Source organism: Aristolochia californica, unplaced genomic scaffold (genome assembly GCF_029961685.1).
Source record: "Aristolochia californica isolate CCGP_79_NKW_82.1479 unplaced genomic scaffold, dmAriCali1.0.hap1 SCAF_6, whole genome shotgun sequence".
Taxonomy (NCBI): domain Eukaryota; kingdom Viridiplantae; phylum Streptophyta; class Magnoliopsida; order Piperales; family Aristolochiaceae; genus Aristolochia; species Aristolochia californica.
The window spans coordinates 11,111,466-11,131,449 of NW_027182257.1; the positions used below are offsets into that span (position 1 = coordinate 11,111,466).

Consider the following 19,984-nt stretch of genomic DNA (forward strand, 5'->3'; position numbering starts at 1 on the left):
TTTACGTCCAATCTCGGAATTTCAAACTGGGAAAGCTGGCCGCTACGTTGGCGAACCTCCCACCATTAAAATAAAACCGGATCACACTATAATAAATAAGACCTAAATTCCCCGCAAACTCGAGCCATTATATATCACAGTTTCGTCTTTATCTTCCCAAACTAGCCCTACACCCATAGTTAGATCATTCGCTAACTCCACTGCTTGCCTACTGTTCCTCATCTGGAAAACAGTTTTCATTTCCTCAGTTGAGCCGGACGAAAGACAATCTCTACTTTTCATTCTTTTGTTTTAACTTCCTTACCTCATCCTGCATCCTGCGTTTCTGGGTTTTATGAGTTGGAGAAAATAACTTATGTTACTTCGTGGAAATAAGAGTCATTATTAGTCATCGTGGGATGGGAAGTTACCGGAAATGCATGTTGAAATTAAAAGTGAAAGTGAATTGTTACCTCAAATCCATAGTGTCCGATCCAAGGAAATAAACGAAAGTGAATTATTTGTGTAATTTATTTTCACTCGCTCTCACGTAAAATGAGTAAAGGTGAAATCCTGAGGACTGACCCGCTGATTTCACTTTCACTTGCTCTCTTTGGATGCTCCTCTCGGCCTAGATGCCCCAACTCACTCCCGACTCAAGAGTTCCCCTTGTAGTGCTCAAACCCTTGTCCTTTTGTTGGTCAATGCTTGCATTGCTCCCTTGTTGTTGCCCGGCCTTGCTTTGCATCTCAGCCAGCCTCTCTTCCTCTCAACTCCCAGTGTTCATCTTAGTCCCGTCTTATCTTTTCTCGGGCCATAGTCAACTGCCATCTCTTAGCCTTCTTCTCTGTTCTCCTCTGTTTCACTCTTGATTTTTGCTTCTGTTGCCACCCCCAACTCAAACCCTATCATTGTCATCCTCTCGATGTCCTCTCTCTCAAACCCGAGGTTGTATTCAACTCCTCTCGCCCTCTCAAGCCTTTGACCAAGTTAATTTTTAAGGGTTTCTATTAATTTGATGATTTTTTAGGATTTATGTTAATTGAATTTAATTTATGTATTTAATTACTGCATTGATTTTAATTTGGTATTTAATTATTGTATTATTTTTTTGTAGCAATTTCATTTCTAAATTTTTGTTAATTAAATTTCTGTCAATTACAATTAAATTGAAGTGTAATTTACATTGAATTATTACTAAATGCTAATGTTTAATTGAAACTTGATTGAATTGATCTCAACATTTATTAATTTTTGTATTTTAATTTTTGTATTTTTATGCCATTAAATGTTGTATTTTTATTTCAGTAAATTTAATTGATTATTCAATAATGATGATTTTGAATGTTGTATTTTATTTTTGTTAATTGAATGATGATTTTGTTCTAATGGATGATTTATAGAAGTCGATTCCTATTTTTTAATAGAAATTACAATTTTGTGTGTTTAGGGCCTAAACCCTTTCCAAGAGGGAAAAGGGGTACTAAATTCAAGTTGGTTGCAATCATAATTGTTGGAAGATGGGCCCAAACTCACATGACCAAGGAAGACCCACATATCTAAGAGTGTTGGAAGATTGGCCCAAGTCCATAAGATATGAACCCACAGAAGAGTTTTAGTTTAAATGTATTTTAATCATATTAATCTTCTATTTATATTGGGTTATTTAATTATGTTAGGACTTATCTTTAAGTGTTAGAGTTTGGGTGTAATTGGGACAAAGGTAGTTTAATTGTAATTGGACTCTACTACCTTCCTCTATTATAAATAGAGGTTCATTTACTCTGATTATAATAAGTCGATGAAGTATTTCTCTTTTCAATAAATTCAACATGGTATCAAAGCAGGTTCTATGTGTTGACTCGGTCAACCCACAGAGGTAATGTGTTATATTCTGATTTATTATCTCTTGTAGTTATGGTTTGTATTTATTTTTTCTCTTTTTTTTTTCAGTCCCTACACCGTTAGTTGTTTTATATTTTTCACCTCTATATTGAGCTTTTCATATTGAAAATTATATATTGATGGAAAGATATTCTAGTATACCTTCCAAGGATAAATTAATTTTTCCAATCAGAGTTATCTACAAAGAGTAATCAATAATTGAAGCACCGAAGGTCAAATTGGAAAAAAAGGGTTCGAGCAGCAACAAAAAACTTCAAATTCCAAGGTATTATATGCTATCAAGAACGATACTTTATATAAAGAATTATATATCAAACGAAATATATGTAAGTCTATTATCTTACCTATTCTAAAAATTCTCGATCTGAGTTATCTAAAAAGAGAAATCGATATTTGAAGCTGTGAAGGTCAGATTGCAAAAGAGGTTCGAGCATCAATAGAAAAATTCAACTTCTGAGGTATTTTATGCTATCAAACGAGACTTTATATAGAGAATTATATATCAAAAGAAATATCTGTAAGTCTAGTTTCTCACCTATTCAACCAATTCTCTATCTGAGTTTTTTTATAATGAGATATTGATCTTGAAAGAGTCAATGGTCATGCTAGCAAAAGGAGAAATAATACTTAGTTCAGCCAGATTACAGAGACCGAGATCTATCGGATTATTTATCTCAAAATAATTATATTTCATGAATAGAAGTTTTACTTGAATTATTTATCAGATTATTTAAGTTTAGTTTCAGAAGGAGAAAATTTCATGTCAATGTGATCTATATTTAAAGAAATATTCGCATTTGAAGAATCAAAGGTCATGTTGGTATCCTATAGCATTGAAAAATCTGAATTTAAGTCGATTGTTTTGCATCACTTTTTGAATTTCTATATCAGGAAAATATCTCACTTCTCCCTGATTTGAGGGCTTATTACTACATCTATGTTATTTGGGCTTATTGCTATATTTATGATATTTGGTTCAAGCTGGGATCATTGCTATTACCTCCCAGCTTGAGGGGAGAAGTACAAGAAGTACAAGAAAGAGGTATTTCATTTCATATGTTGTGGATAAGTTTTATGTGACCAAATATTCAAGAAATGGGGAGCACAAATGAAACTTGTGCATCTAAGAAGAAATTTTTATATCGGATTATTTCATGGGTCCTTGTACAAGGTTTATTATTTTGGTTCGTGTTATATGTGTAGGAAGATGGTCATGTTATATGGGACTAAACCCATTTCAGCTATAGCTATTGTGTCTCTTTGTATGAGACATTATTATTGAAGAAGAGGTGGACTCAACATCTGTGTTACATCACCGTAATAGAAGAGTTTATTACTACATCTATGTTATACCCCCTTGAATTGTCATTTATTACTCCTACCACTTGAGAGTCGTTGTCTTGTAGAGGGACACGGTGATGGAGGATTTTTATTACACTTTTGAGCATTGCGTATAGACCCACTACCTATAGAAGCTAGGAGTGTGCCCGAAGCACTATCATACGACTTAGAGTGATTTTACTCTCACTTATCTTATGCCAACTAGGCCTTATGGAAAAACAGACGGAGGACTGGAAAAACCACCTGAAGGAAGGGGAGTGTAGAAAGATATAGAGGACTACTAGTTTATACAAAAAAGATTATACACATCATTTGTAGCAAGTCGGGAGTTCACGATGTTCTCTCACCCCCAGCTTGAGGGGGAGTATTGGAAGAACCCACATATCTAAGAATATTGTAAGATGAGCCACACGACCAAGGAAGGCCCACATATTTAAGAGTATTGTAAGATGGGCCACATGACCAAGGAAGACCTACATTTCTAACAGTATTGTGAGATGGGCCATATGACCAAGGAAGACCCACATATCTAAAAGTAATGTAAGATGGGTCCAATCACATAAGAAGTAGGACCCATCATAATTACCACGAGTTGGCATCCTTATCACATAAGTTAGAAAGATCATGAGGGACTCACAAAGATAACCACAAGCCAGTTGGAAGATCAAGGACTCACAAAGATAACCACGGGTTGGTTAGAAGATTAATTGGGACCCAAAAAGATAGCCACGAACTGACTTCTTTATCTTATGGTCACGTCCTCGAAGATTTCTATTTTGAGTTATGTTTGTCTTCTATTTATATTGAATTATTTAATTATGCTAGGACTTATCTTTAAGTGTTAGAGTTTGGGTGTAATAGGGACAAAGGTAGTTTTACTGTAATTGGACTCTACTATCTTCCTCTATTATAAGTAGAGGTTCATGTACTCTGATTATAATAAGTCAATGAAGTATTTCTCTTTTCCATAAATTCAATAACAATCATTTTCTAATATATTATCTCTCGAAGTTTAGGTTCGTATTTATCATTTTTCTCTCTTTTCTATTCCTATACTCGTTGTTTTCTTTGTATTTTCACCTCTATACTGAGCTTTTCATATTGCATATTATATATTTAAGGAAATATATTCGAGTCTACTTGTCAAGCAAAATGATTTTTTGCAATCAGAGTTATCTACAAAGAGAAATCGATATTTGAGCAGTAAAGGTCAGATTGAAAAATAGGTTCGTGTAGCAGTAGAAAGCTTCAACTTCCAAGCTATTTAATGCTATCAAGAATGAGACTTTATATGAAGAATTATATATAAAAATAAAGATCTGTAAGTCTATTTTCTTACCTATTCAGCCAATTCTCATCTGAGTTTTTAATATAGAGATATTGATCTTGGAAGAGTCAATGATCATGCTGGCAAAAGGAGAAAGAGTACTTATTTTGGCTAGATTACAGAGACTGAAATCTATCAGATTATATATCTCAATAGAAGTATATTTTTTGAACAAAAGTTATAATTGGATGAAAGGTATTTAAGTCTATTTTCAGAAGGAGAAAGTTTTATATCAATTTGAAAGGGAACGCACACCCCTGAGCTCGTTGAGGAGAACTCAAAAACCTTGTTTACTCTAAATCATTACTTGCTTTTTCTCATTAATCTTACCCCTTAAATAGGGTTCACCCTTACATGGTTCAAGATAAAATATTACAAAAATACCCAAGTGGCCTATTACTTCTTTAACTGAAATAAAATAAGATAAATTAAAGAAAAATAATTAATTAGATTCTAAATAACTTAGTAATGTTATTGCGTGCATAACATAAGCCACATATCGAGGTTGCTAAAGCTCAACTCCTTAGCGCCTCTACTATTCCTACTTTTGATGATGTATGTGCCACCTTAATCTACATTGCAAACTCCTCTTCCCCTTCTCCCATTGAAGTATCATCCACTATGCACTCCAATTATAGGGGAACATCAACCAACCGCGGCCAAGGCCGTGGAAGAAATTATAGAGGAGGACAAGGAAGAGATGGAAGGTATGGTTCCTCTAGAACAGAAGGCAAGAAATGCACCCATTGTGGGAAATATGGCCACACTATCGATCAGTGTTGGAAAATCCATGGCACACCAGAATGGGGCAACACTAATTAAGCCTCAATAACTAGTACAAAAAATGATGTTGGAAGATATGGAGGACTACTATTTTATATAGGAAGATCCTATACACTATTTGCAGAAAGTTGGGCATTCAAGATGTTCTCTCACCCCAGCTTGTGGGGGAGTGTTGGAATATGGGCCCAAGACCACACGATCAAGGAAGACTTACACATCCAAGTGTGTTAGAAGATGGGTTCAAGCCTATAAGACCTTCATGATGTAGAAGGTGGACTCAAGGCCCATAGATCAAGGAGAAGGCCCACAGGCCTACACAGTGATGTCAGGATGGTAAATAAAGAGTCATCTCATAGAGATGACATTGATGTAATTAGGTTAAGTTCTAGAGGTATTATTATAATATTGTAGGATTATTAATCTATGAATTGAGTTTCAAGGGAATGGTTAGAAAATAAGTCCATAACCTCTTCTTCATCTTGTTTTCTCCCAATGGGTGTTTCTCTCTTTTTCTCCACGAGCTAAATCTATGGAGTCCTGAAAATTAACATGGTATTATAGCATTGATTTCTAGGACTCACGTGTATGGTTTTTAGGATTCTAGAAATCTATTATTTCATTTTTTCTTTCTCATATTAATGGTTTATTTTTTGTAGTTACTGGAACTTTGTTTTTTTATTTTGTTGATCATTTTCTCCTATTGCCCGGAATTATTCTACCATTACCAATTCTCTTTGTTGGGCTTGGATCATGTACTGTATATGTTGAGACTCTGAAAATAGATCAACCTTTTGTCTCACAATTTTCAAAAAAATTGAGAAATGAGATACATTAGTAGAATCTTCCGGGTCTATGGTGATCATTTCCTTGCGGAGTATGTCAAGTGCAGTCTCAATTTTTTTTTCTTAAAAAAGTCATTCTTAAGCATTTCATCTCCCTTTAGGGCTGAAGGGTCAGCTCCTTACTCATGTTGCAGGACAATCTTATCAGAGTCAAATTGCTTAGAGCAAGAGATGAAGCGAGAAGCCAACGCCATGATCTAAAGTTATGTTTTCCTACTGTTTAACAAGGACTCAAAGAGAGAGAACCAATTCTCTGAAAACAGCACCAAAATCCTATTGGTGCTACATGAAGAGAGATGATGTGGTGCTTGTCTTAACAAAGCAGGTGACTGAGGATGGACTCGTCAAAAATTTGGCCGTCACGTAAGATGTCGGAGTCTCGCCCTTCTCTCTCCATTGCTTGCTGGTATCTTCATATTGGCATTCTGGTTTGTGACCCCTTTGGATTCTTCGTCAAGCTGAGGACTGGAATGTTGCTGTTGTTGGAGAAGAAGGCACAGAAAAATCTACTTCAGTGTTGGATTTTACCTGCTCCCTCGTTATATGCTACCAAAAATCTCATTTGGAAAATAATTCAAGATTGCATTGCAGTCTTCACTGGAACCATTCCTATTCTTGGAAATGTTCTTGATCTCACTCACTTCAGCAAGTCAGCCAGCATGATTGCCAAAATTCATGTTCCAGTAGTGAGACGAGTTGTTTCTCTTTTTGGAGGTCAGAGACAACAAAATCTTGCCAAAGACATTGGCTGATTGATCCCACCAGCTTGGTTGCTATTTCTGGTTGAAGATATTGCGATCCCACTCTATTCGGAAGTGCGGGGAAGAAGATGGTGAAATATTTCTTCCTAGTTGGGAAGTGGTCGATTAAATCTGGGCTGCGCCTATTCTGCCTAACCCAAATTGGGTCGAGTTAACTTAGCAAACTTGACGACCCGAGCGTGGCTTCTATTATGCTGAGTTAACTCGGGCCAACTTGGGCTGAGTCAACTCGACTCTGGGTCAACCTGACTCAGCCCACTTGTTTCTGCCTCGGTTCTACGAGTCCGGGTCCCGAGTTCTATGTCGATTCCTCATGCGACTAGGCAATATTCGTCAGATATTTGAGTCAGCTCGACTCGGTCCTCTATTTCTGATTGGATCATTATTTTGAGGAATTGATAGTTTATTACTTGGTCAACATGTTATTTGGTGTACGACATTCTGATGGACCACAACGGATTATTTTATGGGTCATTCAACTTTCATTATTTGGTATGTGTTATTGGGCCTAGGCCCATTTCAACTACTACTATTGTGTCTCTTTGGCTGAAACATATTATTGATAAAGGACTTCTCAGTTACTGATTGTTATCAACATTTGTTATTTTGATGAAAAAGAAATCACATGGTGGCCCCATAATGTTATCATCTGGATAATTACTCGTTACCCCCCTTGATTGGCATTTATTACTACTACCATTTGAGAGTTGGTGTCCTGTAGAGGGACACAGTGATGGAGGAATTTTATTACACTTGTGAGCATTGCATAATTTGACTGGAGTATGGAGCGATATCTTACGACTAGGAGTGATTTTACTCTCACTTATATTATGCCTACTGGGCCTTTTGCAAGAGACCACCAACTTGAGGGGGGGGGGGGGGGGGGGGGGAGGAGCTGGGGTGTTGGAAGATATGGCGAACTACCATTTTATACAGGAAAATCCTATACATTTGTTGTGGTCTCTGACCATGGATCGAGTCACTAGTCTGTGGGAGAAGTCGACTTGCGTTTCTGGTGCAAAACCTGGTCGCCGAGACCTCTCTGGTCTCCCTATGATGTCGATTCGGTGATAATGATGGGTGAAAAAGGATTATGGAAGGGAAAAGATGAGAAAGGGTTGTTGGAAAGGGGGATTTAGACTTGTCGACAGGAGTCTACACCGTGGGTTCCAGGGGAACTCTGACCCTGGTTCCTTAGGGAGAACATAGATCCCAAATTCCTTTCCTGCCTTTCCATTTCATTCGATAGCCCTCAAGCTAAATCCGAAAATAGAATTATTACAAGAATGCCATTAAAGCTTCCTACTTACATGAATCAAAAAATTAAAAGACCTGTACGCATAAGCCCTTTTTAACTCATAATTCCACTCTATCACTACGCCTGAGTCAACTCACCGCGTCGCCTCTGTATGACTCGTCCTGCTATTTAGTCCACAACATCACTCCCCCCCTTAAAAACGAGGATGTCTGCAATCTCGAACGTGGGGTAGGCTTGCTGGAAAACGTCAATGTCTTCCCAAGTAGCATTGCTGGTGTCTAAGTGTGCCCATTGAACTAAAACCTCTCTGCGGTGTGGATTCTGTTGGGCATCTAAAATCTGGGTGGGCATGAAAGATAACCTACCTTCTTCCATGGGTGGTAGAGATGACGGGATGGGAGGGTAGCTGCCTTTGAATTGCTTGAGGAAGGACACATGGAAGACATCGTGGATCCTGGCGTCGGAAGGCAGGTGGAGTTTGTAGGCTACTTCACCCACCCGCTGAGAGATGACGAATGGCCCAAAGTATTTGGGCGATAACTTATGCCTGCTGCCTGCCATGGAAGATTGCCGGTAATGTTGGAGGCACAACCAAACCAAGTCACCAATGTTGTATTGAACTTCTCTGTGTCCTTGATCATAATACTCCTTCATTTTGGCTTGGGCCTACCACAGACGGAGGTGTGTAACTGCTAGCAATTTATCCCTCTCAATAAGAGTAGTGTCAACTGCGTCCACCTGGTGGACTCTGGCACATATGAATGGTGTTAGGGGGGGATTTTTGCCATATACAATTTGGAACGGTGTCTCTTATAAGGCTGTGTGGAAGGAGGTCTTGTAAGCGTACTTTGCCCAAGGAATACAGTCCACCCACTGCTTTGGATGATCTCCAACCAAACACCGTAGATACATTTCAATGGTGCGGTTGAGTACTTCTGTCTGGCCATCTGATTGAGGGTGATAGGCTGATGAATAGTTTAATTTGGTGCCGCATAGGTGGAACAGATCACGCCAAAACTGGCTAGTGAATACAACGTCCCTATCACTGACAATGGACTCTGAAATGCCGTGGAGTCGAACAATGTGAGTAAAAAATATTTTTTTCTAATGAGGCAGTTGTGTATGGATGTTCCAAGGGAATGAAATGTCCATACTTAGAGAATCTGTCCACTACCACTAGAAGAACATATTTGCCGGAGGATTTCGGTAGACCTTCAATAAAATCCATTGAGATATCAGACCAAACCTGAGTGGGAAGTTGGAGTGGCTGGAGTACCCTTGCTGGGCTTAAATGCTTGGCCTTGTTGTGCAGACATACAGTGCATGCAGAGACATATGAAGTAATCGAGGATTTCATACCTTCCCAATAAAAATCCTTTTTGAGCCGAAAGATAGTTTTCTGGATGCCTTCATGATAACTGTTATGATACGCTGAGAGCACTGCATCAATGAGATGAGACGCTGGAGGCAAATAAATGTGACGCTTGTAAAGAATAATGCCGTCATGAATTCTCCAAGAAGAGGCCATATGTCCCGCTGTAATTTTCTGGTGTAAGTCTTGCAACTCGGGAATAGAACTGTGCTCTGTCTTTATAGATTCCAGCAATGTAGGCGTGGGGTGACTGATGGCATTCAATTGGCCCAAAGACTCAGACCAGCGGGAGAGAGCATCAACAACTGTATTCAATTGGCCCGCTCTATGTTCCACGGTGAAGTCAAACCCCAGTAATTTATTGATCCACAGCTGTTGCGGGGATGTAGAAATGCGTTGATCCAAAAGATATTTCAAATTATAATGGTCAGTGCGGATGATCAAATATCTACCCCATAAATACGGATGCCAGTTGCGTACGGCTTTCGCTAGACCAATAAGTTCTCGTTCATATGTTGGCAGTTTATGTTGGTGTAGTGGAAGTTGTCGGCTGAAATAGGTGATAGGATGGTTGGCTTGTAGCAGAACCGCCCCTATACCACTGTCGGAGGCATCACATTCAACCACGAAGCTTTTCCCAAAATCTGGTAATCATAAGACCGGGGCAGTTGATGTGAAATTTAATTACATCGGCTTTTATACCTTGCAAGCGTATGAATCGTTCATGTAACCTAGCCGGAAGCGAGGGTCATATCCATAGGGAGGACTGAATTTTGTATATTCTTCAGTCAACTAGCCTGACCAAATATGATGAATTAATCTGAACTAAACACTGAATATATCCTAAATTATCAAACAATGATCTAATTAACTACTTGCACAATAGGAAACGTCAACTCTGGATTTTATTGTGATTCGTTCCTCTCTCGAGTGCCCGTAACCACTAATCCGGATTCTCAATCCTTGTGTCTAGCCCCTCTCGGGTTCCTACAGTTAAGGATAAAGATCGGATTATAATACCAGAATCCAACCTAAATTATAATCCTGCCCTAACTAGCTAATTACTCAAAAAATTCAGAGAACAAATATTCAATAAACATCAATTCTCGAATCAAATTTAATAAGCATTCAAACCTAAGTTCAAACTATAGAAAACTAATTAAATTAAAAAATTACGGATTAATCCCCTTCTTCCTCCTCTCACTCAGACATCAATTCTGTTCTCACGGTTGCTGTGATTTCAAGAAATTAGGGTTTCAGGTTGCAGGAGCTAGTGGCCGGAATTGGAGGCGACACCGGCGAAGAGGAATAGAAATCGGCACCGAAAGAGGTGGTGCGGCGAAAGACGAGATGGAACCGAAATCCTTTGACCGGCTCTCTCGAGTCTCGGTTGGAGTCGGACTAGGCTCGGGAAGTGGTCGAAAATGTGTAATCGACACCGGAGGATGGTCAAAATGTGGAATTGGTGCCGAAGGAGCCCTCTCGGTTTACCTCTCAACTTGGCGAGTAGAAAATGGCTTACCGCGATGCAGACTCTCTTGAGCTCTCCTCGGGTTTGTTCTCAGTTGCCGGACGGCGGTGGATGACGGTGGCGCGTGGCAAACGACGGCTGGAAGAGAAATCCTCTCAGGTCTCCCTTCTTTTGGTCGGTGGCTGCTTCTTTTATCTCAACCCCCCCACCCCCCGCTGAACTCTCTCCTCTCAAAACAATTTTGCCCTAAAAATATCTCTCCCTTTCACTAATGGCATTTTTGAAAATTTCTCCTTCTCCACCAAAATTATCTTGAAATTCCATAATTGAATCCATAAAAATCATTTCATGAAGAAATAAACCCTAAAAGCAATGAAATATAATTTAGGAGAGAAAAATATGCAATATAAGCAGTGATTAATGTCAAATTCAATAAATGCAAGTTTCATTTGAAAACCGATAAATCACCACCTATAACACAATTATAAGGGCTATTCTATTATAATTAACCTAGTTCTCATGTCAGAATCAGGCATCTATCACACCCCCAAACCTAAATCTTTGCTAGTCCCTAGCAAAACAACAACAAAACCAAAATTAAGCCTAGGAAAACAAAATGCCACTTTTATAGGGAACACGATTGCATATAGCGTATGCAACAAGCCGTTAAACCCCAACTTTATGGTAGTGGACGAGTTGTGTCTCGTGAGGGTTTGTATGGAATTTACCCACAAAATTCATCTAAATCAACAATATAAAAAGAAAACTTAAGAAAATCTACTCCTCATTAGCATATGACTAACACTTAGTATCATAAAATGTCTAAAAATCATTTGAAACCCTGCTCAATTTGAAAACCTATGTAAAATATAACACATTATCAATCCAAATACACTCACTAGTACTCCACCTGAACCAATTTGTCCCACAAACAATTACTTCAACAGAACAAAGAGGCAACAAATAAAAATAAAATCCTGGTCACATCACAATTAAGAGAAAATAGTAGAGTAAGCCTGTTGTCTAACAATCTCACAAAAGAAGTATACATATTTCAATCTTGACCTGCAACTTCTTTCAAGTTACAATTCATCATCAAAGTTAAGGAAACTCATTGTTTCCAGATTTAAACCCATTTTTTGCTATTACCAGCATAATAATTTTTTTTTCACTGAATACTTTTGGTATTACCACCATTTTGTATTCGTCCTCATTGCACATGCACTTATTTTTTAAGTAACCGACTATTCTAGTGCATGTCCCTAGGTTTGCCCAGGCTATTTCTGAGGTTATCTGTCTTTTGCAAGCAAGAGCATTTTTGTTTGCATTCATACATTACAACAAAGAATTTCACTGAGATATAAAAAAGAATAAGATCAAATTGGCATACAAGACTATTCAGACTAACATAGATCAACACTAGATTTACATGTTCTCTTTTGCAATTATGTTCCAAGTCTAATGCAATAGTAAGTTATCCCACTGAATTCTCATGGATCACAACCAATGATATCAGATTTCTAATATGCATATTCTACACATTTTTCCACATACTAAGAAACACATTTGAACAACTTATTTTAACTCTACTAAAGTTAACCACATACTAAGAGGATTAATTTGAAAACCACAAACAAGAAAATCATTGCTACAACTCGAAAGAGTTGTTTCCCCCCCTCCCCGAACTTAAATCTGACATTGTCCTCAATGAGGAAAAGTTAAAACAAACCAACCAACTAACAATCACTAAAATATCTGATTATACTCCATTTGACTCACAGCTTAGCAGGTTATACTCCAACAGAGTAAGGGTTAAGCTCCCTCAGGGCTCCTAAATCCATAGGTGGGACCATATGTGTTTGGTCATCAACAATAATACCAAAGAGTCAATAAAGACCCCCAGGAATGATACATAGTCTCCCTCAGAAGGTTTACTTGTATCAGTCGTACCCGTTGGTAATCATCCGTAGATGAAACCTCTATCCCATATCACACTTTGAAGAAATCTCCGTGTGACTGGCCACTGAAGGCAGCAGGAATCACGCGCTAAACACAAGTCCTTGAGTTACTCACCATATGGTTTTCATTCAATACTTCAAGTTCGAACTGGTCAATCCTAGAACGGGTGTTTAAGTATAGACCTCTCAAACAAGGGACCAAAAGTCTGGTCATCGACTACCGGAACCATTTACACTCTCAGCCGGTAAGAGAGTACCCCGAGTCCATGACAAGGACGGTATCGCCGGGGGACCTCCAATCAATCAAGACCAGTGTACACCAAAGGTTATCCCAATAAGAATGAATAAACCAAAAATAAAAACTATAATGTACAAAGGGATAGACACGTGGGGATTGCCCACAATGTACTAAGTTTATAGTTGTAAGTAAGACTTTGATGCAGTCAAGACAAATGGACAGGTTCCTCCAAGAAAATCACCATCACCTCCTTCGGTGTCGGGACACTCTCAAGATACGGTTTGAGCCTCTGACCGTTAACTTTGAAGACCGACCCGTCTCTGTAATTGCGGATATCAACAACACCATGAGGAAACACCTGTGTAACCTCAAATGGACCTGACCACCTGGATCTCAGCTTCCCTGGAAACAAATGCAATCATGAGTTATAAACTAAAACATTCTGCCCAATAGTAAAAGACTTGAGAAAAATAGATTTATCATGTAAAAGCTTTGTTCGCTCCTTATACAGTTTGGCATTCTCATAAGCATCATGACGTATCTCCTCCAACTCATTCAATTGCAATTTCCTCTCCTCACCCGCTTGAGCCAAATCAAAATTCAAAGCCTTAATTGCCAAATAAGCTCTATGCTCAAGCTCAAAAGGTAGATGACATACTTTGCCGAACACTAGGCGAAATGGAGACATCCCAATAGGAGTCTTATAAGCAGTTCGATAGGCCCATAAAACATCGTCCAATCGAGTGGACCAATCTTTCCTATCAAAGCGAACCGACTTCTCCAAAATCCGTTTGATCTCCCTATTAGAGACTTCCACTTGACCACAAGTTTGCGGGTGGTATGGAGTGGACAACAGATGAGTGATGGTGTATTTCTTCAACAAGGTCTCAAATGCTCTGCTACAAAAATGAGATCCCCCTTCACTGATGATTGCTCTCGGGGTACCAAACCGATTAAAGATGTTTTCTTTTAAAAACTTTACCACCACTTTGTGATCATTTGTCTTACATGCAATAGCTTCAATCCATCTAGAGACATATTCAATAGTAACAAGGATGTATTGATAGCCGAATGAGATAGGAAAAGGACCCATGAAGTTAATACCCCACACATCAAACAATTCAACAATAAGAATGGGGTTAAGAGGCATCATGTTCTTCCTAGACAAACAACTAGTCCATTGGCATCTATCACACACATGAAAAAACTCATGGGCATCTCTAAATAATGAAGGCCAATAGAAACCATATTGCAAGACTTTAGCCACGGTCTTTCTAGCACCAAAATGTCCACCACGTGCATGAGAATGACAAAATTCAAGGATGTTGGCAAAGTCTTGCTCAGGTACACAACGCCTAATGACTTGGTCTGGACACACCTTGAACAAATAAGGGTCATCCCAAAAAAAATGTTTGACTTGGGAGAAGAATTTCAACCGATCTTGTTTACTCCAATAATCAGGAATCTTACGAGTTACAAGATAGTTGACTATGTCAGCAAACGAAGGCAATTGGGATACTTGGAGTAGTTGTTCATTAGGGAAGGAATCATTTAAAGGAAGGGATCCTTCCTGAGGTGCTACATAGATCCTAGATAGATGATCAACAACAAAATTCTCACAACCCTTCTTATCTCGAATCTCAAGGTCAAATTCTTGCAATTGCAAGATCCATCTAATCAAGCGAGGTTTAGTTTCCTTGATGGATAATAAGTACTTTAAAGCAGAATGATCAGTGAACACTATAACCTTTGATTCTAACAGATATGATCTGATTTTCTTCAAGGCAAACACAATAGCTAGCAACTCCTTCTCAGTTGTAGTGTAATTCAATTGATCATCATGAAGAGTGCGGCTAGCATACTGAATGACACATGGAATTTTATCCGCCTTTTGCCCCAAAACAACCCCCAATGCATAATCAGAGGCATCACACATCAAATCAAAAGGCAAAGACCAAGTAGGGGGTTGGACAATGGGTGAAGCGGACAAACATTTCTTTAAAGTCTCAAAAGCATGAATACAGGCATCATCAAAGGAAAAAGCAACATCTTGAGCAAGCAATTCGTCAAAGGATGAGAAATTTTTCTAAAGTCCTTAATGAAGCGCTTATAGAACCCAACATGGCCAAGGAAAGAATGCACCCCCTTCACAGAAGTAGGTGGTGGCAGATTGGCAATTAGGTCAACCTTGGATTTGTCCACTTTTATACCCTGCTCAGACACTACATGTCCTAAAACAATTCCTTCTTTTACCATGAAGTGGCCTTTCTCCTAATTCAAGACTAAATTGGACTTAATGCAATGGGACAGTATGAGTGAAAGATTGTGAAGATATGTCTCAAAGCTAGAGCCAAACAGAGAAAAGTCATCCATAAAGACCTCTAAAAAGTCATCAATCATGTGAGAAACGATACTCATCATGCACCGTCGGAAAGTGGCGGGGACATTGCATAAACCAAAAGGCATGCGTCTATAAGCAAAGGTGCCAAACGGACACGTGAATGTGGTCTTTTCTTGGTCTTCTGGAGCAATGGGAATTTGATTGTAGCCGGAGTATTCATCTAAGAAGCAATAAAAATTGTGGCCGGCCAATCGCTCTAGCATCTGATCAATGAAAGGTAGTAGGAAGTGATCCTTCCTAGTGGCGGAATTAAGTTTTCTATAGTCAATGTAGACACGCCACTTGGTGGTAGTTTTTGTGGGAATCAATTCACCACTCTCATTTTTCATTATCGTTATCCCCCCTTTCTTAGGGACAACTTGAATTGGATTCACCCAGGTGCTATCAGAAATAGGGTAAATGATGTCTGACGCAAGCAACTTGATGACTTCTTCCTCACAACCTCCTGCATATAGGGATTTAACCTACGTTGCATCTCACGTAAGGCTTTAGTCCCCTCCTCCAAATGAATACGATGCATGGATATGGAGGGGCTAATCCCTTTTAATGCATCAAGAGTCCACCCCAATGCATCTTTGTGTGCTTGTAAAACTTCAGTCAATTGTTCCTCCTACTCAGTACTCAAATCAGAGGCAATAATGATTGGCAATGAGTTCGTGGGCCCCAAGAACGCATATTTCAACGTGGGAGGAAGTAGCTTAAGATCTAGCTTGAAATTTTCAAGAGGTTTGTCCAAGTCAAGATGAAGATTCTGTGGATGATTGGTTGTGACAACCTCATAAGCTTCCTCCAACAGAGGTACAAAACTGAGTAAAGAGTCAACCTCTCGGAAATATGTTTCCTCATAAAAATAGTCCATGTCTAAAGATATTATGTAAGACTCAAAAGATTCAAGAGTGGATTCGTCATCAAGCATAATAGTCTCTATCTTAAATGCAGGACTCAGATCATCAGACTCAAGGGAATGGTGCCCGACATTAAAATCATTCAATGAGACCTTAAAATTTCCAAAAGACAACTCCAACTCACCACTTTTACAATGAATGATAGCATTAGACGTGGCTAAGAAGGGACATCCTAGGATGACAGGAATTTGGTTGGTCACATTGACTACTGCTTCAGTATCAAGAATAATGAAATCAACCGAGAACAGAAATTTGTCCACTTTGAGCAAAACATCTTCAACTATTCCTCATGGTATCTTGACAGAACGGTCAGATAGTTGAAGTGAGATGGGGGTAGGCTTCAATTCCCCCAAACCTAATTGTTTGTACACAAAGAAAGGAAGCAAATTCACACTTGCCCCTAAGTAAAGAAGATTTCTCTTGATGAACCTTACTAAATAGTTCCAACGTTTCATGCATGCTATTTCCTTTCCTAGGTGGGCGGCCCGATAACCTTTGCGGATAAGGAGCTGGTGGGACTTGGTTAGGGATCTGCCTGGTTGTTGGTGGAGAACTTGGAGGTTCTTCACTCAATGATGTGTCCACATTGTCATCCTTTGACTCCTTAGAATTAGTGGTCCCTACCCCATTGTTCAACTCACGACCACTCCTAAGGGTGGTTATGGCTTTGGCTTGCTTGTGGTGGGGATTGGAACTCGACCCACTCTCATGTGTGATTTTGTTTTGCACCTAGCCAATACTACCCAAAAGACCGGTCTGTTAGGAGCGGAAGACATAGGTACATAGCCCAAGACCATAACATCACGCCCACGCTTGTGAGATCCGACGTCCATGGCGGCCCACTTGCGATGGCCTACTCTAGCGACGGCCCATGGTGCGGGAACACACTCAAATCGCCCCTTCTGCATATTGCGGTGGCCCATTGGTGCAGGAAGCACACTCTGGTCACCCCTTCTGCTAGGTTGCCCCCTCCGCAGTCACCCCCTCCGGGATTCGAACTCACGACGTAGTGCTAGCTGTAATACCAAATTTTGTTACGGTCCCGGGTCATGGATCGAGTAACACGGCGTGGGATTTGTGAATCCAACACTGGTACTGAGTTATTGGACTCGGTAAGGAGGGTTAAAGATCCCTCTTTGGCTAATCTTCCACCACTGATCAGTCTCCCTTTTTATGAACCCACTCTAGTGCTAAATTTATCGCTAGAATGGAAATAATTCAGGTGGAGAGATAATGGAAGAAATACCTTTTCTTGCTCACGTAAATCATGGTTTCAACCCTGATTTGGTTGCTGCTCGTGCTAGGATTGAAGCCCTAGCTTATGTGTAGCCCTTGGCTCACCTTGGTAGACATTGAGGCTAGGTTTCAGTGATGCTTCCAAGCTAAGTTGTTACGGTCCCGGGTCATGGATCGAGTTACACGGCGTGGGATTTGTGAATCCAGCATTGGTACTGAGTTGCTAGACTCGGTAAGGAGGGTTAAAGATCCCTTGTTTGGTTAATCTTCCACTAGTGATCAGTCTCCATTTTTATGAACCCACTCTAGTACTAAAGTTATGGCTAGAATGGAAATAATTCAGGTGGAGAGATAATGGAAGAAATACCTTTTCTTGCTCACGTAAATCAGGGTTTCAACCCTGATTTGGTTGCTGCTCGTGCTAGGATTGAAGCCCTAGCTTATGTGTAGCCCTTGGCTCACCTTGGTAGATGTTGAGGCTAGTTTTCAGTGATGCTTCCAAGCTAGGAAGGGATGCACCAGCTCTTCACTTGGAGAACCAGAAAATCCTTCCTTTTTCAGCTCGTCAAGAAGGTTAGAACCCTTGCTGATTGATGACACTGAGAAGGAGGGAGGGCCCTCTTTTTGGGCTCGAAAAGGGGCAGGAAGCTCCTCTTCTTAGTATGGATGATGAAGGATGAAGATGGATGAATTTGGATGAGGATGGAGGGTGAAGGATAGGTTGGATTTTTGGAGTAAACCCTAAACTCGAGATCAAGAGGTGATCTCAACCTGTTTACACTAGGTTATTCTTAAATCTCAAAGCTTACCTATTTCATTCATTCTTTCCTTTAAATAGATCACGTCATGGAGTTTTAGGGTTAGGGTTACAATAATTCTCCATAATGCCCCTACATATAAAATTAATTAGAAATAACTCCTACTTAAAACAATATAAGAAATAAATCCTACTCAAAGTAATGTAAGAAATAAATCCTATTGAGTGAGTTGTTGTTGCCTCCTTTGTTATGTGACTCGGCGTGCTATTGAGTCCACAACATCTGCCTCCCCTTTGAGAAAGAGCTTGTCCTCAAGCTCAAAAGCAGGGTAGACTCGTTTGAAAATGTCCACACGTTCCCATGTTGCAGAGTCGGTGTCAGTGTCTGTCCACTGAACGGGAATCTCCTAATGGTCATTGGTCAGCCGAGTGCGTAACATCGCAGCTGGGTTAAGAATAACCTTGCCATTATCAACCCATGGTAGGAATGGAGTGGATGTAGGCTGCGCCCCGGAATGTGGCTTCAGAAGAGAGACATGAAAGACATCCTGAATTTTGGCCGTGTCCGGTAATTTGAGCTGATAGGCGATTGGTCCCACGGGTCGAAGAATGGGCAACGGCCTGAAAAATCTGGGAGAAAGCTTATGACGTGGAGGTCCCGCAAGAGACTGCTGATAGTAGGGCTGGAGCCGTAGCCACACATACTTCCCAACCTCAAAAGACACCTCACGATGGCCTTTGTCGTAGCAGTCTTCATCTGAGCTTGGGCGCGTCGTAGCCGTTCTATGATATTCTGTAGTAGTTGATCCTGGTCCATGAGTGCCTGATCAATTGCGTCCACGTGGGTGGACCCTAGGTTGTATGAGAGAAGGCAAGGTGGATCCCGATGTTAAGCACCTAGCCAATACTACCCAAAAGACCGGCCTGTTAGGAGCGGAAGACATAGGTACTTAACCCCAGGACCATAACAGTACCTTGCCCTTCCCTGAGCCGACAACCGCAGAGGCTACCACAACAGAGCAAATGGAGCCGGGTCAAACCCGGGTCAGTCCAGGCGCGTGACCACCCGCATCCATTTTGGGTGCGCCAGGATTCGAAGTCGGGACGCAGCGCTAGCTCTGATACCAAATGTTAAGTACCTAGCCAATACTACCTAAAAGACCGGTCATAGCATGAAGGGAAATTTCTGGACCTTCTTGGTCAGCTTCCACAATGTCCTCCTCTGGTGGTATTTCTTCTCCATCCTCCCATAGACATATACTGAATAATCGTTTGCAGTGGTGTCCAATGACATACTGTTCATCACAGTTAAAACAGAGGCCCTTGGCCTTTCTCTGGTCCATTTCCTGTCTAGTAAGTTTTTTGAAGTAAGGAGCAGGTGGAGCCGAATTAGAGATGTCTGGGCGTGGGGCTGCACTGTCTCTAAATCTTGGAGGTCCAGAGGATGGGT

At 40.1% G+C, this 19,984-nt stretch overlaps 2 protein-coding genes across 2 annotated transcripts; both read right to left on the bottom strand.

Moving 5' to 3' along the window:
- Positions 1-8,364: 8,364 nt before the first annotated feature.
- Positions 8,365-8,850, bottom strand: LOC137935247 (uncharacterized). Its single transcript, XM_068779936.1, has one exon. The coding sequence runs from the start codon at positions 8,848-8,850 to the stop codon at positions 8,365-8,367; it is 486 nt and encodes a 161-aa protein (XP_068636037.1).
- A 4,590-nt stretch (positions 8,851-13,440) lies between these two features.
- Positions 13,441-16,156, bottom strand: LOC137935248 (uncharacterized). The gene is made up of 8 exons (XM_068779938.1): positions 16,011-16,156; positions 15,615-15,705; positions 15,283-15,506; positions 14,685-14,824; positions 14,494-14,603; positions 14,008-14,238; positions 13,815-13,935; positions 13,441-13,637 (listed from the first exon to the last, which is right to left on the bottom strand). The coding sequence occupies exons 1-8, from the start codon at positions 16,154-16,156 to the stop codon at positions 13,441-13,443; spliced, it is 1,260 nt and encodes a 419-aa protein (XP_068636039.1).
- Between the last annotated feature and the right edge of the window lie 3,828 nt (positions 16,157-19,984).

Excerpts from the sequence above, each read along its gene's own strand:
- LOC137935247 (XM_068779936.1), bottom strand. The coding sequence starts at position 8,850 with ATGAAGGAGTATTATGATCAAGGACACAGAGAAGTTCAATACAACATT.
- LOC137935248 (XM_068779938.1), bottom strand. The coding sequence starts at position 16,156 with ATGCATCGTATTCATTTGGAGGAGGGGACTAAAGCCTTACGTGAGATG. Across the intron at positions 15,507-15,614 it reads TGATTGATGACTTTTTAGAG|GAGAAAGGCCACTTCATGGT; the intron begins GTCTTTATGGAT and ends GTCTTGAATTAG. Across the intron at positions 14,239-14,493 it reads CTAGAAAGACCGTGGCTAAA|ACAAATGATCACAAAGTGGT; the intron begins GTCTTGCAATAT and ends ATTGCATGTAAG.